We start from the raw sequence: 20,663 nt of genomic DNA on the forward strand, positions 1-20,663 counted from the left end.
CATTGCTGGGAACTTCAGCTAAATATTTTCATTTTATTGTTTCCATTTAGTCCCAATAACAATTTTTGTTGCACACAAATGCATTTCATGAGGCGATAAGTGGTTGTGAAATGAAAATTCTTCGGGCCTTCTTTGTGCTACTAATTTTATCTTTGGTGTCGTTGATCAGTAATGGGAGAGGAACTAAACCTCGACGCCGAATCATCGGAGCAAATCAACGTGTTACTGGTAGGTGAACCCTTCTTGCTCAAGTAAATTAAAATCACTGATTCGCACGCTCGAGAAATTCAGCAAAGAAAATTTGCCTTTTAGCAAAAATGAATATTTTGATCCAATGTAACCAAAGATAGACATTGCCCTTCACAAAGTATCACTTCTTAATCCACAATTATTTTCATTTATTTAGTAGACTTATAGTCAAAGACAATGGCCAAGTCTATTCTGGGGTTTTCTCCAATTTTTCCTGTCAAAAATAGAGTAAGTTTAGGAACAACTCAGGGCTCCGGAAAACGTTTAATGAATTTTCATAGCTATCGATATTAAGACACACTCTACAGCAATAAGACAGCGTTTAGTTTTTCACCACCAGTGTCGAGACTATTGAGAAAATAAGCTAAACGGATTGGTGCTAATGACGACTTAACAGTGCGACGCACCTTACTGTGGCCACCCAACAAACTTTCACATTTGACAACTACGTGTAAGAACGTCAACTCAAACAACCCATTCAACGGTGTTAAACTTACAACCGTACGAACTTTGCAAGGAGGGGGGGGGGGGAGCTGTCAAATAAATTCGCACACCCTGGTTAGGTGGCCACGTTAAAGCGTGTCGCACTGTAAAACAGTGTAAGGGAGGGTTACGCTTTTTGCAAACGTTGGCCGTGTAGCACTTATATTTCAACAGAATTAACTGATTAAAGTGTAATGTGAAGTGCTAGTTTTCTACCCCATATGAACCATGTGAGCGTTGGTTACACGGCCACGGCAAAAAGCGTAACCCTTCCTTGTTTATTGCCGTGACTCTAACATCTTCAGTTCCCACAGCCTGCCCCCGTCTGACCTTGTAGCTCAGTCGGTAGAGCAGCGGTGTTTTAACCCGAAGGTCTTGGGTTCAATTCCCACCCTGGTCAGAGTTTTTCTCTGTCCTTGTGTGGGCCCATTTCTAGGGGCGTAGCCAGGGGAGGGTTCCAGGGGTTCCGGAACCCCCCTCTCGTCATTGTGTTATCTATTTGCGTTTCACTTGCATTTTCGGAGACATGAGACAGAAATCCTGACATTGAAGCAGCGCTGCAGTTTTATGAGAACGACCTTCCTTCTCCTCATGTGGTTGATGTTGAGCTCCTGGGATGGAAGACAAAGTGGTGCAGCACTGACGATGCCGACCTCCCCACCAGTGCAGTTCAGACACTCGCAGCATACACCTTATTCCAAAATGGCCGCCATTTTAGTATTCTTTTGTTTGATTGCAAAGTGGCTCTGTTGGCCTCGTTCAAGGTTAAATATTCTTTTGAATTCTACGTTTGAAAGCGAGGCCAAAAGGGCCAGTTTACAATCAAACAAAAGAATACTAAAATGGCGGCCATTTTGGAATAAGGTGTATGCGATCGAGAGTTCTTTCCTAACATCCACACCTTGATCCGCATGTTGTGCACGTTGCCGATAACGTCAGCTAAATGTGAGCGCGGTCATTCAGTACACCAAGGAGGTTAACAACATACCTGAGGTTGACCATGTCAAGCGAGCGAGAGTCTGGGCTGGCGTTGATGGACATCAATTACCACCGAGACATAAACATCGAGGAAGCGATAAACACGTTCGCTCAACGGCAACCAAGGCGTCTTATGTTTACATAGCGTAAACGACAAAGTCTTGTACGTTCGTAATGTAAGGATTTTAGACCAACCGTTTTCGTTGGAACCAATTTGGAACACCCCCCCCCCCTCCAAAAAATCCTGGCTACGCCCCTGATTTCCATTAGTAGGGCTAACGCTCACATGGTTCATATGGGGTAGAAAACTACCACTTCACATGACACCCTAATCACTTAATTCTGTTTAAAACAGTGTAGTTTGCAGGCCAAAATGCTTTTGGGGCTTGTTTAATAAAGACAGCATAAATCACACCAATGAATGGCTTGTCATTGCACTTCCATTCATTATCCAAAAAACGCAAAAGAATCATAGAAGTACAAACTGGAAGAAGTGGCTTTGAGAGTGGTTTACCCAAAAGAGATATAGAGGTACGGACTGAAAGATAGCCTCCAGAGGAGTTTACCAACAACCTCAGAATTTAGTAAACGTGCAGTCATCACAGATTTTACTACAATATACTTTCACTGATTTGTTTTCATCCTTCCGTTGTCGTCAAATCCAGTTGGTAAGCTACGAAAGACTGTCACATTAGAAAAACGTCATTACAAAAGAAATTACCTATGCTATTGCTGAAAACTTTAACCGTTGAAAACGCAGTGTAAATACAGAAAATACAGGTAGAATCTCTAACTGTAAACACCGCATACGAGCGCAGTGCTCGACTTTCCCGAAGGAAAGGACGATGCATATAAATATGAGGTCGATTTAATGAAGCAAAACAACATTTTACTCGTAGGCGAACGCTTCCCGCTCTCGTAAATTATAGCCACTGATTCCTACGCTCTGAAAAATTCAGTAGCAGAGACAAAAGACAGTAAGGATGATACAAATACATATTTGACAGTGACAGTGTTAAATATTCCATTTTGAGTTGCATAATTATGCCAGCCTTTATTTCAGAGAACGGCGCGAAAAAGACGCTAATTCCAGGATTGCCTTCAGGAATACCGGGTGTGTCAATTCCAGTGCCCTCTGGCAATGTTAGCACCGTCCGTAAGCAAAAACATTTTTAATGTCTTTAAATGATAATGAATTTTGTAAGTAGCATATGGACAAAAAAGAAGAAGGACCATTATTACCTTGATATCTAATAATGGCTTTATTTCTCAAATATACTAGCAATGGCACTTGCCACCAATCAAGTACTTTTTCTCGCTCAGTCTGAATGAAACCCAAGGGGTCGTTATTTCAGGTTGCAATCACTGAGCTTGCGAGGGGTCGGAGATTCGAAATACACTTTGGGACCTTTTAGTTCATCCCTTAGGGGCTGGGCGATCCCTCTTTCTTGTATCTCCTTTCGCAACCCATCAACACGTAACATTTTGCAATGACCTTGTTCGCAGGCTAACTGACGCTGAATTTCGAATGACTTCGACTCAAGTGAAATACGTTTTTCAATTATTTTCAGCTGTGATAACTGGTAACAATTCTCTAGTGCATGCCGCCACGGTCGGTGCGTATGCTGGAGCCCAAGCAGGTGTCTTTAGTGGGGCCAAGGCAGGGGCAAAGACTGGAGCAAAGGCTGGAGCAGAGGCAGGAGCTAAGGCTGGCGAGGAGGCAGGAATTAAAGCCGGCGAAGAAGCTGGAAAAAGAATCGCCCACATGATTGCATTGGAAACAGTTCAGAAGATTTTAATGGCACAAATGCAGAGTGGCCGTGTTTTTAATATTTTTGGACAGAAACCAACTGAGAAGCCAACCGAAGCAGGGGGAGGCCAAGCTGGGGCCGAAGGGGCAGCTGGAGCAGGCGGAATGGGGGGTGCAAGTGGTGCTGCTGGTGCAACGGGAGGTGCAACGGGAGGTGCAACGGGTGGTGCAACGGGTGGTGCTGCAGGTGGTGGCGGGGCCGGTGCTGCGACTGGAGCTGGAGCTGGAGCTGGAGCTGGAGCTGGAGCATTAGGACAGACTGTGCAGGTGCAGGTGCTGGTGCTGGTGCTGAAGGAGGCTGCAGGTGCGGGAACTTCAGTAGGAGTTAGTGCTGGAGCACAGGCAAGCTTAAGTGTTGGTGTTACCTCCGGTGTGCCTATCGTGGGAGGTGTCATGAAGGGAATCTCTGGTGGCTCCATAGCTGCAAGTGGAGCCGGCATAGCTGGAGCAGGGGCACAATCAGGGGGAGGAGCTGGAGCAGTTGCTGCAATATCCGCATCTGCTATTGCCACAGCCAGCGCGGCAGCAGCAGCATCTGTTACCGCCAGTGGAGCGGTAACAGCGTGTAAGTGAACAATTTATTGCAATACCAACAATAATAGTGACAATATAATTGACGAAGTCGAGTTTCGTCTCTTAAAATTACATTGTTGACCTTCTGCTTCGTAGGGGCGCTCTTCGGTCGAGTTTTTCAGGTGGATGGGTTAAAAGCAAATAAAATTTTCACAATGTTGGTGGCAGTTTAGGCTATCAACACCGACGCGAACACAGTAAGAAGCTTCCATTTTAAAGTTTAGCTTAAACAGGTTCTTACACAGATAGTAATACAGAAATTTAGGCTAGATTTTTACTTTCTGAAGAAAAAATCACGTTGTAGATAGCAGAATTTAGTGGTTTTCGGCCTTAGTCTCCTATGCAGCAGTCAGTTTTTCCCTATCCCTTATACTAAATTTGAAAAAAAAACATACAAATTAAAAAGTTCACATAAAACTGACGATTTTTTAGTAAAATCTTCAGAACATCAATCAATTGATCTTATTTGCCAAAGTACACACATTTTTTTCGATTTTAAAAAAGAGGATCGGAACTTGTTTCGAATTTTAGGTTCAACAGGTTCCGATAAAATATGTATTTAAAACTACTCACTCAACGTTAGCATTTATTAATGGACTTGCTAGCCGTTACAACAAAGAAAAATAAAGCTAGGACACATAAAGATGTTTGTACCTGTACAGCTATCCATACATAAACCTTTCGTTAAGTTTCCGCGTGAATTATGAATCAATTAAATGGACAGTTTCTAAATGCATTGTATAATGTTAGGTAACACTGATTTATGCAGCTGGTCCAAAGAAAGTGATGGTTCGTTTTTGTTTTCATTTAGTTTATCATGGAGCACTCTACATGATGTACTCCATAAATCATCCCGCAGAAAACGATCAAAACAAAGCATGTTTCTATGTAAAGGGCGAGGAGCTGATGCTGGGACCAAAGTGTCAATACTTTATAGCTCATGTACCTGGGTTCAGCAGGGATCGCGATACCATCTCTCTTGAGTCTTATTGCAAACGAGGCTATTTCCTCCGCCAAAATAAATATGGTTTTTTCCTGGTAGCAATGCACGCCAGCTTAAACTTTGGTAAGTGTGCTATGGAACCACGGCTCCAAACGTTATGAACACAGTTTATTGTTCTTTCTTTGGAACTTAATGTTTGTCAAAATCAGGTCTTGATCTGTACAGAATCCTCATTCAAAAAATTATCTGAAGCGGATTCAGAGCCACCTTAATTTTCCAGTTATGAAGGTAGCTCTGCATGAATCCGCTCCAGAGGGTATTTTTATTTAAACAAAGAGTTTCATCTCATCCTGATAATAACTTTGTAGCAATGAAAAATAGAGGGTAAAAGCGTTGTAAGACAAAATTTAGGGCGCTTTTCATGTCTTTCCCGTTGCTGTGGTGTTCTAGCAATAATCTTACTTTCACATGGTACCCTAACATGGCTGTTTTCTTCCACAATGTCGCAGATCCTCAATTCTTCTAAGGAGTACCGTTTCTTGAAAGCGGAGTTGAAAATAGTTTCAGCCATCGTAAGACTTGCAAGTGCTAAAGTCTTGTCATTACTTTGCAAATTTGTGTTATTTGACCTTCAGGCAAAGATGCGTCCTTCTACATTGGTCGCCGAATGGAGCAAAGGGAGACCTTTTCGTTTTCATTGATTCATGCGGGCTGGTACCTTATCGTGTCCGATATGGATGGCGACTCGTGGAAAACGAAGGCCTCTTTTGACAACAGAACACAGGAATTCGCCTTGGATAGTTCCTTCATAGTAATGCCTTACACAATGGATGATGCGCTCAAGAACTGTGGTACAATAGGCCCTCAGGAGCCAGAAGAACCTGAGAAGCCACCAAGTGAGCCAGAGGCTCCAAAAAAACCTCCGGAAGGCCCACCACCCAGCGGACCACCCGGAAGTAAGGACGTTTTACGTTTAACAAGTTCAACTAGCCTATCTAGACTCAGAGAGATCTATCGAATATAAATAAAAGGAACAAGTATACTTTAAAAAAAAAAAACAGACAGGAGCACTAATTAATGATTCGTTTCTCCACTGAAGTTCTGCCCTCCCAACAGCAAAGACGCTTCTTAAAAGAACCCCTTAAAGCTATTTAAGTAATGTTGAAGGTGTGGGACACATATTCCACGAAAAAGTTACCTTCAAAGAGGACAGACAGTGTGAGTTGCATTAAACTAAGAGGAACCAACGTGAGGCTTGCTGATCCAACTTGAGCTGCAAAGACGTTCCACTTCTTCTATGCGAGGAAGTTCATAATCGACCCTTACATTTCCATTCTTAATTTTATTCCCATTTAATTTTTTTCCGATTCTTATTCTCATTCCCATTCCCGTGCCTGTTTCTATTCTCACTCACATTCCTATCTCTTTTCTAATTCTATTTCCATTCTCATTCTCGTTTGCAGTCTTGGTCTTTTCAGTCATATTATCCTCTTTTCCAGATTCACGGTATTGTGCATGTTCTTGTCGTAACGAATGTCATAATTTATGAGCCAATCCGAAGCGGCGATAATTTCTCGATTATTAAACAATCACTGATGAGCTCAGGGCGGTCGACTCTTTCACGCGTACGTGTAAATTTCCCGCACGAATTATAACGTTGCTTCCGATTGGCCTATAACCGGTGACGTTCGCCACAGTTAAAACATGCGCAAGGGTGGCACAGTCGGTTAGTGCGCGGCCTTGGTGCAACAGGTCCCGAGTTCGATCCCCGGATCTCACATCCTTGTTTCGACTTCTTTCCATTCAGTGTAGCCTAAGTAGCTTTAAATACCCTTAAAACGGAGCACTGATGGAAAGAGGGGGGTAAAATGAGCGCACCGTCGGCTTCCTGGGAGAGTACTCTCTAGAGAGTAAAGGAACTTCCGACGTTAAATAACGTGTACCTTTACCTTTACCCCTTTACCGTGATACTCTCGCTTTAATAGAATTCCCCATTCCTGCGCAAATATTCTTATTTCAAGCAAGAAAAAGGTTCCGTTTTAAGCGTGCTCTTTGAAGTAATATTGACAAGATCATTCTCTCCTCAGGTAAATGCATAGCTCTTCGTTTCATTAACTACCTTGGTCATCCATTCCAGCTTATCTCCCACATGAAGACTGCCGGTTGGCGCGTCACAGGGGAAGAATTTAAAATAAGATTAACATTTAAAAATCCAGAACTTCACAAGTTTATTACCTTTAAAGCGAAAGATCTTTATGGCAACCTCTTGATTTCTTTGGATGGCGACAGAACTATCTCCGTAATGCCCAGGACAAATTGCGACGAATATATTGATGTCCAGGTCACTGGAGCTCCAGGTAAACCTCCTTCCCCGAAACAAGCGGTGCACCAGTAGCGAGTATACAAAATTTGCCGAATTGAATGAAGCCTTTCCAACGAAATCCAATCCAAGTATATGTATTACATTGGCAAAAGTAGTGTATAATATACCGAGTTTTCTACTTCTCTTTCAATTTCAACCGATTCGTGCCCATACTCCTTCTCCATTAAAGAAAGAATTATATGTTTCAATGATGAAATGATATATGAAATGAATCATGTGTGAACTGCGGATATGAAATCAAGTGAAGCTATGATCCTCGCAGTTAAAGCCACTGACGTTGGGAGCATATCCACAGTTCACATATGATTCATTTCATTTATATTCCATCATTGATTCACTCATCACGGGAACATTAGAACCCACAAATGACCAGCTCCCAACGTCAGTGTCTTCATAGCTCAGTTAGTTAGAGTGTCACACCGGAATCGCGAGGTCACGGTTTCAAACCCCGTTGAAGTCCTGGATTTTTCAGGCTTCTCTGCGCAATTGCAATAATTGCGTTCATAACTGCGAGGATCATACTTCACTTAATTATATGTTTGTCGCACATGTACTGGGACAAGCATGGGATTGAGGCTGACGAGTCTCCGTCACATGCTCGTCCCAGTCAGGGATATTTTGGACGAAATTTGAGAGCGATTAGAACATCCGAACGAAAAAAAGGAACAGTTCAGCGAGATCTTGCTAGAGCTCAATCTAGCATGATCAATCTCAATAACATAGAACTCAATCTCTTTGCATGCTCTGCCAGCCAAAGTTAATTTTGCCCCTTAAATCTGTGTTTCTCATTTCAAATGTGTTGATTTATCTTTGTCCACAGCTCCAACAACACCAACTGCTACATCTTCGGCAGCACCACCACCGACAGTTGTTCCATCTGAGACAACACTAGCTCCACCCCCGGTGCCGGCTCCTCCACCCCCTACACTGTCACCAACGCCCTCACCTCCTCCCCCACCACCTCCCCCACCACCACCACCACCACCACCACCCCCTCCTCCTTCGCCACCACCGCCATCTGCACCACCGCCCATGGCTCCATCAGGGCCCCCTCCGACAAGTGTTTTTCCTCCCGGTGTCCCACCGGGAAAGCCAGGTGTACCTCCAGCTGCACGTAAGGATTAAATGCCCATACTAAATTTATTTTCGCTTTAAGTTGAGGTTTTTAGGATTTAAGTTGACCACTACTTTGCGTTTAAATGATTTTTTCAATCCGATATAATTTCTTTGTTACTGAAAGCAACCCTGTTCAGATAAACGCTTATAGTGTTTATTTAGTACCTACAATCTTGGACAAAACTCTTGCCAAGAAAAATTCCTCTTAACCCTCATTTGACATGCTCTCACAAAGTATATTGTTCCCTCAACCCTCTCTCTTTGTTACTGAAAACAACCCTGTTGAGATAAACGCTTATAGTGTTTATTTAGTACCTACGATATTGGACAAAACTCTTCCAAAAAAAATTCCTCTTAACCCTCATTTGACATGCACTCACAAAGTAAATTGTTTCCCCAACCCTCTCTCCCATACCAATGTTGATAATGTGGTACAAAATACTGTGCAAGTCTTTGGCCTTTTTGTTAACCAACATTGGAATAGGGGAAGGAAGTGAAAGTAGAAGAATTTAATCTTTCATCACACGAACACATTATAGAATGAGCGTTTTATGGTGATGTCACATTTTCCCAATGAGTTTTGTCCACTATTGTAGCTGTCCGTGGAAGATTGTTTGTGACTTATTACGTTTAGCAGCTTTGTAGTGACCATGATCACGTGCAAGGATATCCGGTCGGACTAACACTCCGGGTCTTAAAATAACTGAGGAGAAAGTGCTGCCTATGTAATGCTATGTAATTACACCCGCAAATGGTTAGACTTTCAAGTTTTCTCGGATAAGGACTGTAAACCGGAGGTCCCGTCTCATAGCTATTGTTGGAAACCAAATAGTATGGGACGTTAAAGAACCCACTCACGTCTAGAGAAGAGAAGGGGACGTCTTCCCCGGTGTTGTGGTCTGACCTAATCTGGTCGGTGGCATCTTTCACTTCCTAAATAAATTGTAAACTGCGTAACAAAGCAGTCTCGCCAAAGTCTCCCACAAAAATCATTGTAAATTAGTCCTGAAAAGCCCCGAGGGGGGTACTCTAATAACTTTACTTCACTTCACTTCAGTGAAGGGTGCCGCAGAATCATTTGTGTGTGAAAACCACACAGTCCAGCGTACATCAGCGCGATTATTCTTTCTGTATTCGATATTAAATTATATTTCTCCCAATCCCAATATCTATACCAACAGTACGTATACTTTTTTTCCATTTGTTATAGACCCACCTAAGATTCCATCCCCACCCGGTGAGTATTTTTTCAATTTCTCATTTGTTTTCAGCAACCACCTTGTAAGAATGCTGCGAACAACATGATTGCCAACTAACTCGATTGCCATTCGTTCATTTGACGATGCAGATTAGCAGAAAATGAGAAAGAAATGAAAATAAACTTTTAACTTTGCCGCGCTTGGATAACCACAAATTTTTTGCACCTAAAATGCCTTTCGTTTTGTAGCGTTCACATTGAGGTCGCACATCCTAACGTCCCTATTGACGGTATCGACAGCATAAAAAAATGATCTTTTTCTTTGATACTCATGGCTTCCTCTTGCTTTGGCTTTGATAGGTGGAAAAGAAGTTCACTACCATTTCCACTACCACCCTGACAGTAAGCTTGCATGACAATTTGCAAAGATATTTATTTGTAAAGTTAACGTTTGGGGTATTAATCTTGGAGGATCGCAAGAGACGAAGACCAGGCGATATCGTCGCTCTGGTTGCAGCTCAGTGATATAAACGGCCAGTTAAATGCAGAACGTTTTGTTTCAAAGATTCATTAAATATTAATTAAGGGGGTGTGATTTTTTAAATCATCGCAACCAGGGTTGCTCCATGATCCATTGCATAACCGTTAAGTATTTATGAGGAATCAGGCTCGCCAAAAACCGACCAGTTGCAATCGTAAATTTTGATGGATGAAGGAAATTTGTTCGAAATTAGTTCATTTCACCCTAACATCAAAATTAATTCAGTCCAATGGCCAAATATTGCAAAGGACAAAGAAACAACGCACACCTACTTTGAAATATCAAAGTACGAAAAGTAAATTAAACAGACAAAATGGAGTCTGCTCCGAGACCGCAAACTACAAACACGGTGACTTCTTTTAAGCAGAAATTACTAATTAAAATTAGTAATTTCATTATCATCTATCGGTCTGCGACCAAATAACTGTGTCCTACAATACTAAATCAAGTTTTGTTCCGGTGGCGTTAAGGAAATTACAAGTTCCTTACATCTACATACCAAAGTAAAATCTCGTGTTGGAGGCACGTGACTTTGTAAGGGAAGCCGGCTTGCTTCACTTTTTTGGTGTTGTTTCAGTGAAATATTGGAGGTTAGTTGGAAACTGACAGTCTCAGCCGCGAAAGAAGTCTTGAAATCCATCATTCGGGATTACATAAAATGATGAACAAACAAACAAACAAACAAAACAACTTTCCTCAATGTCCTTTGCATTGTCCCGAGGCCGACCAGCACGAGAATATATTTGACGAATATCCAAAAGAATTTCCTTGATGCGGTTGAAAATTGAAAATAAGGCAGTATTTGGAAATAAAGCGTTCATATCAAAACTCGGTTATAGCTAAGCTGGATTTCGCGGTTGCAGCGAGCAGTTTCCAGACTGGCCTCAAGCGTAAAACAGGTAAGGTTCCCTCTTTTCATATCTCAGGGTATAATTCTGAATACGTTTTATTGCACTTTGAATTGCAACTGATTTTTAAAGCTGAAACTGGATTCGGATCTTTAACTCTCTTTGCTTCACTTCAGGTCCATGCCCACCAAACTGTCAATCACCACAAACCACCTGTCTTCCACCGTGTGCTGTAAGTTGCTGCAACCAACAATTCGATAATACTGCCATCAGAACTAAGCGTTCCGACATCAACATCATACCACCCTCTGAAAGATCAAAGATCTCGCGACAGAGTTGCAGTTGTCTTATGGAATGTGATGGAACAGGCTCAGATGAGGACAACGGAAGCTGCCACGAGGAATGCACGTGCCATCGAGATAAAAATGCCTCAAAAGTAAAAACTGAAACTGAACCGAAAAGAAAGCGGAAAAAGTTCTCCCAGCCACATATTGGAGAAAGAGAAATGAACAATATAAAAAGTTTGTTTGCAGACTGGCTAAAAGTAAACAATATACCCCGAAAAGCAAAACTAGACAAACACAAAATGAGCAACAATCAAACACTGAACGAAAGACGTTTTGGTTTTATCACAAAAATGTTAAAAAACTACCAATATTTTAGACAAAAGCAAAGAGCTCTAAGACATTTGCAAAGGCAGCAGGATGAGCTTGGGGAGCAACAGAAACACTTGGAGATATTGTTGAACAAACAGGAACACCTGTTGTCTTCTACAAGTGGTTCAAATAATCGCTCTCCCAAACTAGCGAAGTTTGGTCCACACGCTGATGACGTCAATATTACAATAACCACAGGCAACACTTCCGGCCACGAGCCTCCCATAAAGGCGACTTCCAATGTCAACGAGTCACAGTTAAATCAACAAACGTTAAAAGAAGTCAACAACATAAAATCAGAAATAGCTGAGATCCGAAGACAGCAAGACTTCCTTTCAAGACAGCAATCTCAACTGGCGGTTCAACTAGCAAAAGAACAGGCGTTTTTTGCGAAGGTGTTACAGCTTATTGAACTGATCATGGCGAAAAATCAAAATGCGGATTTTGCAGCTGAAAACATTCGTCCCCAACCAGTCTCTCAAGACCTAGATAATTCCGAAGAGATGCCATCAAACAAGGCAGGTACAAAGGCTGGTTCAGCTATGCTACAGAATGTGCAGGCTAAGCTATCGAAACTAGTGTTTAGAGACGACAGCCTACCGGACAGAAACGACGGAGAGGGTCAGCCAATGATGTTCTTGAAAAATGACCAGGACGACGAATTTAATAGAAATGGACGTCCAGTTTTACAGAAAAATGAGGAAATTATTACAGATCCAGACACCAGCATCTTGAGAGTCCCTGCGGAGATTCATCGCAGTGATCTTAATTATCCAGGACTCAGGAATTTTGTACTTGGAAGGGATGGTTTAGAAGAGCGTGGAATGCAATTTGACGGTGGTTTTGATTTTGAGAAAGAAGACAGTGATGAGGAAGAACCAGCGCCCGGCATTTTAGTGATGGAAAAGAAGACTTTGCATCCTTATCTGAATGTAGGGCCAAATACTTTCAAAATGAAAGAACAGTTACAGAAAGAGGGTGTTCGTCACCAGACAAACACAACGACGATACAAGCGCGCGACTCAAAGAATTGAAGATTTGGACAAAGCAATCGATGTTAAATTTCCTTATTGAAGCTCCTTACGCATGATATTTCTGGAACAACATCTCCCCAAACTTTCCCAAATAACAAACTGCAATGGTGTCGAAAATAGGCGACCTTCGTCCAAAACTACTCCTAGAATGTCCATTCGAGATGGGCAACGTGAGAAAGTTCACAATACAACGTCAAGACTTCGATACAATTTAAGTAATGTTTCTGGGACATTTATGAGTAATCTCTAGCTTCTAATCACGAAGAAATTTCTCAATGTTGAGAGATGTGAATGGGAATATATTGTTTATATGCAGTTGTAATTAAAGTAGGCCCTTTTCAATTTCAAATCGAGCAACCATTAAAGGAAGTTTTGAAAAAAATGCGGTTGATGCTGTGTTGAAGGATAACTCCAATGCCTTTCAGAATTACACCTATTGTGATAAGAATGACCAAATAAAGTTTTCATTTTGGGATACATATATATACTTTAAATATAACTATGTACAGCCTAACCTCGTCCCATAAGATTGCCTCTCACTGAATGGATACCTCGGATTCCATGTTGTTTTCCCAGCGTACCTTCATTTTCACAGGCAACCCAATTTATTATTACACTCAGCAATCAGGTTTAGTCACGTATCCAATAGCGTTCCAATTTTCGTTTTCTTTGGATCTGTATGCGTCTCGTGCAGTCAACATTTGAGCGTCTGTGGTAGAAGATGACAACAAACATGTCCCGAAGAGTAAGAAATCCCGGCGGATAAAGACGGATGCTGAATATACCTGCAAACGAGATTAACCCCCATTTTCCGGAGTGGACTTATAACAGATGCATGGAAATAATATCACGAACGTTGGAATCATTTGTGACAAATATCCGTTGACGTCTGAAAAAGATTATCTTTCACTTTAAAATAATGCATCGAGTTGTTTTTACTTTAGTTAAACTCCTTTTGCACATATGTTGTCGATTGTCCGTTTTTGCATTGGTCAAATTGGTGATTCTCATTTTGCCGAGGTTGAATATGCACTCTACCTAGTTAAAAGCAGCTATCAACTCCCCCCCCCCCCCCCCAAAAAAAAGGACTGAAAACACCTATACCTTCTCTCAAACTCTGTCTTACGCATCTCAACACATCATCTTAATGTTTCGTATCATCTTTTGGTTTCTGTATTCACAGTACCGGTTTATCCACACATCCATTCAGTCTCAACATTACAACATAGTCCGGGAACAAAGAATTATACTTTGCCATCTTACCGGTCAAGTCAATTGATATCCACATATAATAACCAAAACTCATCCTAACCTGATTTTTATCTTTCTCTCGCCTTAACTTAGGTTCCAAAAAAGGTTTCTTCAATTCATCTGAGTGCGTATTCAACCTAGGTAAATGAGGATCATTAAGTTAACCTAGGTAAAAACGGATTTTACCGGCAACATATACTCCAAATGCACAAGATGATTATTGTTAACATTGTTGCTCATGCCATGAGCTGCTTTAACTAACGCCTTTGTAAGAAATTTTGAAAACAAATACTCAAATATTTTTCGTCTTCAATGTTAATCTCCCCAACAAAAGCAAGCATGTTTTATCATTCTTATCTCCAAAGTTGGCTATTTATCTGCCGGGCAACAGAGTCAGAGTTATCAAAGCTTGCAGTTGGACCCAAGACCGAGCCGTGAGAGGCATGGGTCAATTCTCGTCACCAACGGCTTTGTACTGCAAATTATCTTTGAAAACAGGAATGCAAAGCAATCGGAGAATAGACCCATGTTTCTCACATCACGTGGGTCCAAATTGTTGCTAGTTCTGCCAAGTTTACGTTGTTTGCACGGCAAAGAAAAAGCCAAATTCTGGGTAACAATGCTGACATATGCTTACTTTGGATGGGGAGATTAATGTTAGTAACAAAAAATATTTGAGTTACGGTGCACCTTAAGGCGGAAGTCAATCTAATGGCCTTTTTCTTATGGGCACACAAACTCGGTTAATATACGTTAAAATATGTCATTCATATATTAATTGTTTTTTGATTTCGTATCATTTCTTACTTGTTGTATTTGTTGAGTAATTTTTGAAATGAAGAAAATAGGCTAGACGCAAACGCAGATGTAAATATTTTCTCAAATATTTGCTTCCCCATTTAGTTCTTGGATGTTCACCGACTCATCGCGGAAACTCTGAGGGAGCGTGCTGTATGTTTCCATTCACGTATAATGGCAAACAGTACCGGAGCTGTACTGACTCCGATAGTAACAAGCTGTGGTGTGCTACAACAAAAAACTACGACGCCGATAACAAATGGGGATACTGCCAGAGTAAGACAGGATTTTTGAAAACGAAACTCTATAGGTGACATGCTTCCATCTTCACACGTTCTCACTTCGTCTACCGGTTTCATTAAGTTAGTAAAACTTTGCTTTGTTGAAAAGGTACCTTTGATGAAGATAAAGCTTTAAATTCCCAAGTCCGATATATCCTTCTTGGACCTCATCTACATTAATGCGTTTTCAAAACTCTCCGTTATCATCTCAGCGAAAACGAAGGAAAATAATATTATCCACACTATCCTTTTTTCCCATCCACACTACATCACTCAAAAACGTTGAAAACAATTGTCTTCAAGTTTTCCTTTTCATTTATCCACACAAATACGTTTTCAAACGTTTTCTAATCCGGGATGTAGGGCTCCGTTTTCTTCTCTCCACACTTAAACTGGAGCGTTTTCAAAACTCTCCACTACTTTTCGAAAGTCTTCGTTGTCATCAGCGTTTCTTGGGCACTCTACTGTAGATGACAAGCGAAAACGCATCAATATGTATGGCGTTGTCAAATGAAAACGCATTTGTGGGGTCCAGATAATGATCGCCATACACGAGTATTCATACAGCTTTAAAATAAGATGAATACCATCACCAAAAGCAGCCTTGTAATATTTTAAGATGCAAGATAAGCCACTATCTGTAGTGGATGAATCAAGTTTTTAAACTCAAACACGATAAAGGTATCTTCTCAAGCATTTATGTTCGCAATATGAATTTTCGTTTACAGATTGCCATCCAACGCACGGTGGAAATTCTGGGGGATCATGCTGTCAGTTTCCTTTCGTGTACAACGACATGATTTATCATAAATGCATTCGAGGAAACCGAAACAAGCCTTGGTGCGGTACAACCTACAATTATGATAAGGACGGCAAATGGGGCTTTTGCAAAGTTAAAAGTGAGTTGCAGTAACTAACATCTTAAAAAAGCCTCGGTGGTCAAGAGCTTTCTGAACTGAGTATCATTCTTTAAATTTAATTTCAAATATGACGTGGGATGCTTTCCAAATATAAACGAAATTTCTCTGAGGAAAAAGCTTTTTCAAGCTCAAAAAGGAACGTCCGAGGCGGGATGACCCAAGTGTGTGTAAAAGGGAAGCAAGACAATTTCTTCGAACAAATGCCGGAACATTTTGATAACGTTTCAAAGTAAATCTGTGAAATTGTAGATAAGACCAGGAGCCCATGAGTAGGAGTGAGCAAATCTCAAATATTCCTGTCACGGCGTTTTTACAGACCGATTTATTTTTAGATTGAATATCCCCCGAGTGAGACTCCCGCAGGAGCCCGATGATCAATCACAGGAAGCTAACTTGACGTCATAGCGTCACCGAACCGAAACTGCCTTGTTGTTTTGCATGGGAGTTTCTCGCTCCTATTCATGGGCTCCTGCTAAGAAACAAGTCTCTCGCTTTCAGATCTGCAGGAACTGTTGGCAACTTTAAAATGTGACTATGATAAAAAAAAAATGACTTCCTTTTTTTCTGCGGATTTTGAGAGTGTGTTTGGTTAACACCTGATTGGCAATATTTTGAGCTTTTATTCTTATCCAAAAGCTGTTGCCTTTGAGTTCATGATTTGAATTTCACGATCCGCCATTACACAAGTTAAAAACTGACCGACTGGACCTCAGAGGGTTGTAAATGCAACTTATATAATATATGCACAACGCGACTTTAAAAGTGTGAAGACCCGAAATTCCTGTGCTGCATATTAATTCAGCCGCGTACACGGGCATTGCATTCTTAAACTAGTTTTCTCCTCGATCTAGATCTCTCAAGATTTTAACGTTAGTAATGGAGGACCATTAACTGAAATAGGCAAGTTCAAGCTGAAATAACATCAAGACTTAAAACTTGGGTCACTTAATGTTTAGTTATTATAGTTTTGAAATCCAAAGAAAACAAGAATTGATTTTCTGGTCACCGTTGCTTACATTGCTTATGTCTCTTTCATCGGTTGCTCACCTTCGTTCTAACTGTTTATTTACAGTTGCTGCTGCTCCAAAACCAACGAGAAGTGTTCATCACCACATTAACGTGCCCTGTCCAGAAAAGTGTGAATCGCATTGTGATGACTCTTGCCCAACTCATTGCTGCACCTCAAAGAACTCATGTCCGACTTATTGTTCCCATTCCTGTAAACCAACCTGTCCGGATGAATGCTGTACCCTCCCTCTACCAGTAATTCACAACGATCCTCCTGCTTCTCCTCCTCCTCCTCCTCCTCCTCCTCCTCCTCCTCCTCCTCCTCCTCCTCCTCCTCCTCTTCTTCTTCCACCCTATCAACCTCCACCCCCACCTCCGCCTGCCCTACCCCCACCTCCACCTCCACCTCCACCCTCCTACATCCCTGCTTCCTACCCTCTTCCTCCACCGTCATATCAAGTACCGGCTCCACCTTCAACGTATTCAATGGAAGAGCAGGCACCACCGTGTCCAGTTGTCTGTAGCAGCGTATGCATGGGTTCATGTCCAGTTTCTTGCTGTACTAAGTTGCCTTCAGTGACGTCGCCAAGGATCTACATAACTCCAACAGTGCCGCCGTATATTCAACCAGCAGTACCAGTGCCGCCTGCACCATCTTACTTCCAGCCTCAACAGCAGCCGTGGCCTACGACTTGTCCAAGCATTTGCTCAACAAAGTGCGAAAACGTTTGCCCGATTCATTGCTGTCCAATCACCGTGCTAGAAAACCTGAGACGCCTAGCAAACGCCGTTGGACAACGTAACAGCGTTGTAAAATCGCTCACACCCATCAGGTCAGACAACAGGCTTCATCGTCAAGGCGCTCGTAAAGAACCCTCAAGTGTCCTGCAGCCGCCGCCTGTCTCTTTGTTGCCCTATCTATCTACCTCTGCCACTTCATCCTCATGTCCTTCCATTTGTTCTCAGCATTGTACGAGGGCCTGTACCCCTGAGTGTTGTGTCGTGCGTGTAGATGCGGCATCGTCGACCCATCTCGGCAAAAGAAACCATGTGCAGGGCACAAAAGCTATAGGAGGCGGGAAACATTTTTAGGATGTAGTTGTGTATTTAATCTCATCACGTAATAACGCCCAGAAGAAGTTTTTTGGTAGTGTAAGCCCTTACTTCATGTGAGAAACATACTTGGTACCCTAAATTAGTAACACAATATTAATTTAGCGACCTTAGAATCAAAAACATCAAGTCATTTTCGTCGAAATGTACTTTATTTACACTATAAAAGAGTCACATTACACTGCAACCCTCCTGCGCTTTGTGTTTATTACTATTAGGATAATCATTATTGAAAACGATTTTGCTCATTGAACGTGAAATGTGTCAAAGATAAAATTCATTATTTACGCTGAAATCACACAACGGAAAAAGTAAAAAGCAGAAAGTTTAGGCTTGACATGACAAGTAGTGCAGTACATCACGACAAGATCTGGTCCGTCTACGCTCTAGACAAAGGGACAGACTGAAGAATCTGCTTTATGTAAATGTTTATTTCAAAAGAATCCAAAATTAAAGTCTCGAGTTCATCACGCTTCTGTTTCACGTTTATTATCCGGTGCGATAGGACTTTGGTATGTCTTCCAAAGTTCTCTTTGAATAGCTGATTTCGAGAAATCAGGTTCGTTCTGTACACCGGTTCTTCGTCAATATCTTTACTTATTAAAAAAGATCAACGTAGATGTAGGAATCACAAGCACTGGTAGTTAGTTCATGCTTCAGCGACTGACTTTTCAAGTTTAACCAAGATTTTCTGAAGCTCGAAAGAGCGTCAAACGATTCTCAGTGTCCAAAGGCTCTCGCAGGAGTGTACAGCTCCCATACTCATACTAGACCAATGTTACAGCATTTTTCACGTATCAAGCTCTCTCAGTATACGAGTTTTCAAATACGTGTCGGAGCGCACAGTGACCTAGGGGTAATTAATAAGGGTAATTGGTCGGAAAGGTGGGACTTTACTGGAAAATCCAGAAATAACTCGACCGTTGCACAGATATATCAAAGATGTCATTTAGTGGTAATAGTTGGATCTCGGTGCCCAAACGTCTAAGAATCTTCCTCTATGCCCCACCAGCACCAGCTACCCGTTGGCCTTGTTTTTGGAGGGCATCCCCTTGACTCTGAAGTTGTGCACCTTGCTGTTGAAGATTCTGTCCCATGCTCATGAGTTGTTGCCACTGTTGTTGAGGACTTGGTACCTGGCCTGCCATTTGCTGCGACACCTGTTGCCCTTGATTCATCAGAGCCTGGCCTTGTTGTTGGAATGCACTGCCCATATTAAGTGCCTGTCCAATGTAGTTTTGTCCCATTCCTGAAAATTAAGAAGATAACACCCAGCTATGTTAGATATTTTTACGATCATTGATATCTGTTGTCACTGGCTATGTTCCCAATCCCAAGATTCACGATTTTGGGGGGCTGTTCAGGGGAGGTTCAGAAAGTCATAAAGAGCGTTCTTTTTATCACCTCTTCGCCCAATCCTTCATTCGATATTTTTGGCATGAGAAGGCGAAATTTCATTCTCTATTACATCCATCTAAAACGCGACAAATATCACCTAAAGTTCTTTTTTACGCCATCCATCAAGAGTTAAATATGCACAACTAATCTGTCTTGAGGGTGGAATTTGACTGAAATTTATTTGCGGAACATACCTTGGAAACGTTGCGTCATGCCAACTCCTTGTTGAAAAGCGTTCTGCCCCTGTTGCCTGAACTGATTCCCAAGCGACATTCCTTGTTGAAAAGCCCCTTGGCCCATGCCCTGTGCTTGTCCAAGCATTCCTTGTCCCTGTTGAAAAGCTGCCTGTCCCATGCTCTGCGCTTGTTCAAACATCCCCTGTCCTTGCTGAAAAGCACCTTGCCCTTGCTGCTGCAACTGACCTCCAAGAGCCATTCCTTGTTGAAAGGCACCTTGACCCATGCTCTGTGCCTGTCCATATAGTCCTTGTCCAGTTTGCATAAGTTGATTCTGTAGACCTCCTCCCATGCTTTGGGCTTGACCGTATAATCCTTGCCCTGTTTGCATGAGCTGACCCTGAAGGCCCTGCCCCATACTTTGGGCTTGGCCATACAGTCCTTGTCCAGTTTGCATTAGCTGCCCTTGGAGATTTTGTGCCTACGAAATGCAGCAAGAAACAATTTGGAACACACATTTCCATTATTTATTCCCACTGTTATTGTTCAGACGTTGAAGCAGAAGGACTCTTTCAAGTAGTTAAAAGTGTCAGGCAAAGCAAAGTTTGGTATTTGCTAAATATCCGACTTATTTTCAAGATTGCCACATGAGCCTAAACGTTTTTGTCCAAAAGCAACTGTAGACGTTTAAGGTGTAAAGAGCCAGTGGGGAATGGCGGGTCTAATACACAAGTCACATTCCAAAGGTCACTCGTAGCAGATCATTGTTTTACCTTTTGGAAAGTAACCAAAACCCTCAATTTGGCTAACCCTAAGCATAAGGTTGGTTTTTACCCCTAGGGTTAGACAAATTGACGGTTTTGACCGAGTGGGGAAGGATGGTAAACTAGTTGCTTAGCAACGGGC

General features: G+C 41.9%; 2 protein-coding genes across 5 annotated transcripts in view; one reads left to right on the forward strand and one right to left on the reverse strand.

Moving 5' to 3' along the window:
- Window positions 1-18,655, forward strand: LOC137993497 (uncharacterized). Of its 2 annotated transcripts, XM_068839402.1 has the most exons (12): window positions 1-228; window positions 2,774-2,866; window positions 3,282-4,085; window positions 4,905-5,159; window positions 5,672-5,992; window positions 7,124-7,393; window positions 8,240-8,533; window positions 9,746-9,772; window positions 10,094-10,135; window positions 14,967-15,137; window positions 15,871-16,041; window positions 17,135-18,655. In XM_068839402.1, exons 1-12 carry the CDS (start codon window positions 111-113, stop codon window positions 18,160-18,162), a joined length of 3,594 nt encoding a protein of 1,197 aa, XP_068695503.1. In that variant the 5' UTR covers window positions 1-110; the 3' UTR covers window positions 18,163-18,655. The 2 variants fall into 2 exon arrangements, with proteins under 2 accessions (XP_068695503.1, XP_068695502.1); XM_068839401.1 differs by lacking the exons at window positions 14,967-15,137; window positions 15,871-16,041; window positions 17,135-18,655 and adding an exon at window positions 11,299-13,172.
- The window catches only part of LOC137993498 (uncharacterized), a 17,683-nt gene continuing 15,280 nt past the window's right edge, over window positions 18,261-20,663 (reverse strand). Inside the window, exons 17-19 of one of the 3 annotated variants that reach the window (XM_068839405.1) lie at window positions 19,980-20,238; window positions 19,776-19,926; window positions 18,261-19,432 (exon numbers count right to left, since the gene is read on the reverse strand). In XM_068839405.1, coding sequence (XP_068695506.1) covers window positions 19,399-19,432; window positions 19,776-19,926; window positions 19,980-20,238 — 444 coding nt within the window. In that variant the 3' untranslated portion in view covers window positions 18,261-19,398. Of the gene's footprint in view, window positions 19,433-19,775; window positions 20,239-20,663 lie in introns of all 3 variants that reach the window. The other 2 variants (XM_068839404.1, XM_068839403.1) reach the window with 2 other exon arrangements.

Source organism: Montipora foliosa, chromosome 2 (genome assembly GCF_036669935.1).
Source record: "Montipora foliosa isolate CH-2021 chromosome 2, ASM3666993v2, whole genome shotgun sequence".
Lineage (NCBI taxonomy): Eukaryota > Metazoa > Cnidaria > Anthozoa > Scleractinia > Acroporidae > Montipora > Montipora foliosa.

Bases quoted from the DNA above. Each gene is read 5' to 3' on its own strand.
- LOC137993497 (XM_068839401.1), top strand. From the start codon at position 111: ATGAAAATTCTTCGGGCCTTCTTTGTGCTACTAATTTTATCTTTGGTG. The intron at 4,086-4,904 runs GTAAGTGAACAA...GTTTTCATTTAG, and splicing joins CAGTGGAGCGGTAACAGCGT to TTTATCATGGAGCACTCTAC. The intron at 8,534-9,745 runs GTAAGGATTAAA...CATTTGTTATAG, and splicing joins AGGTGTACCTCCAGCTGCAC to ACCCACCTAAGATTCCATCC.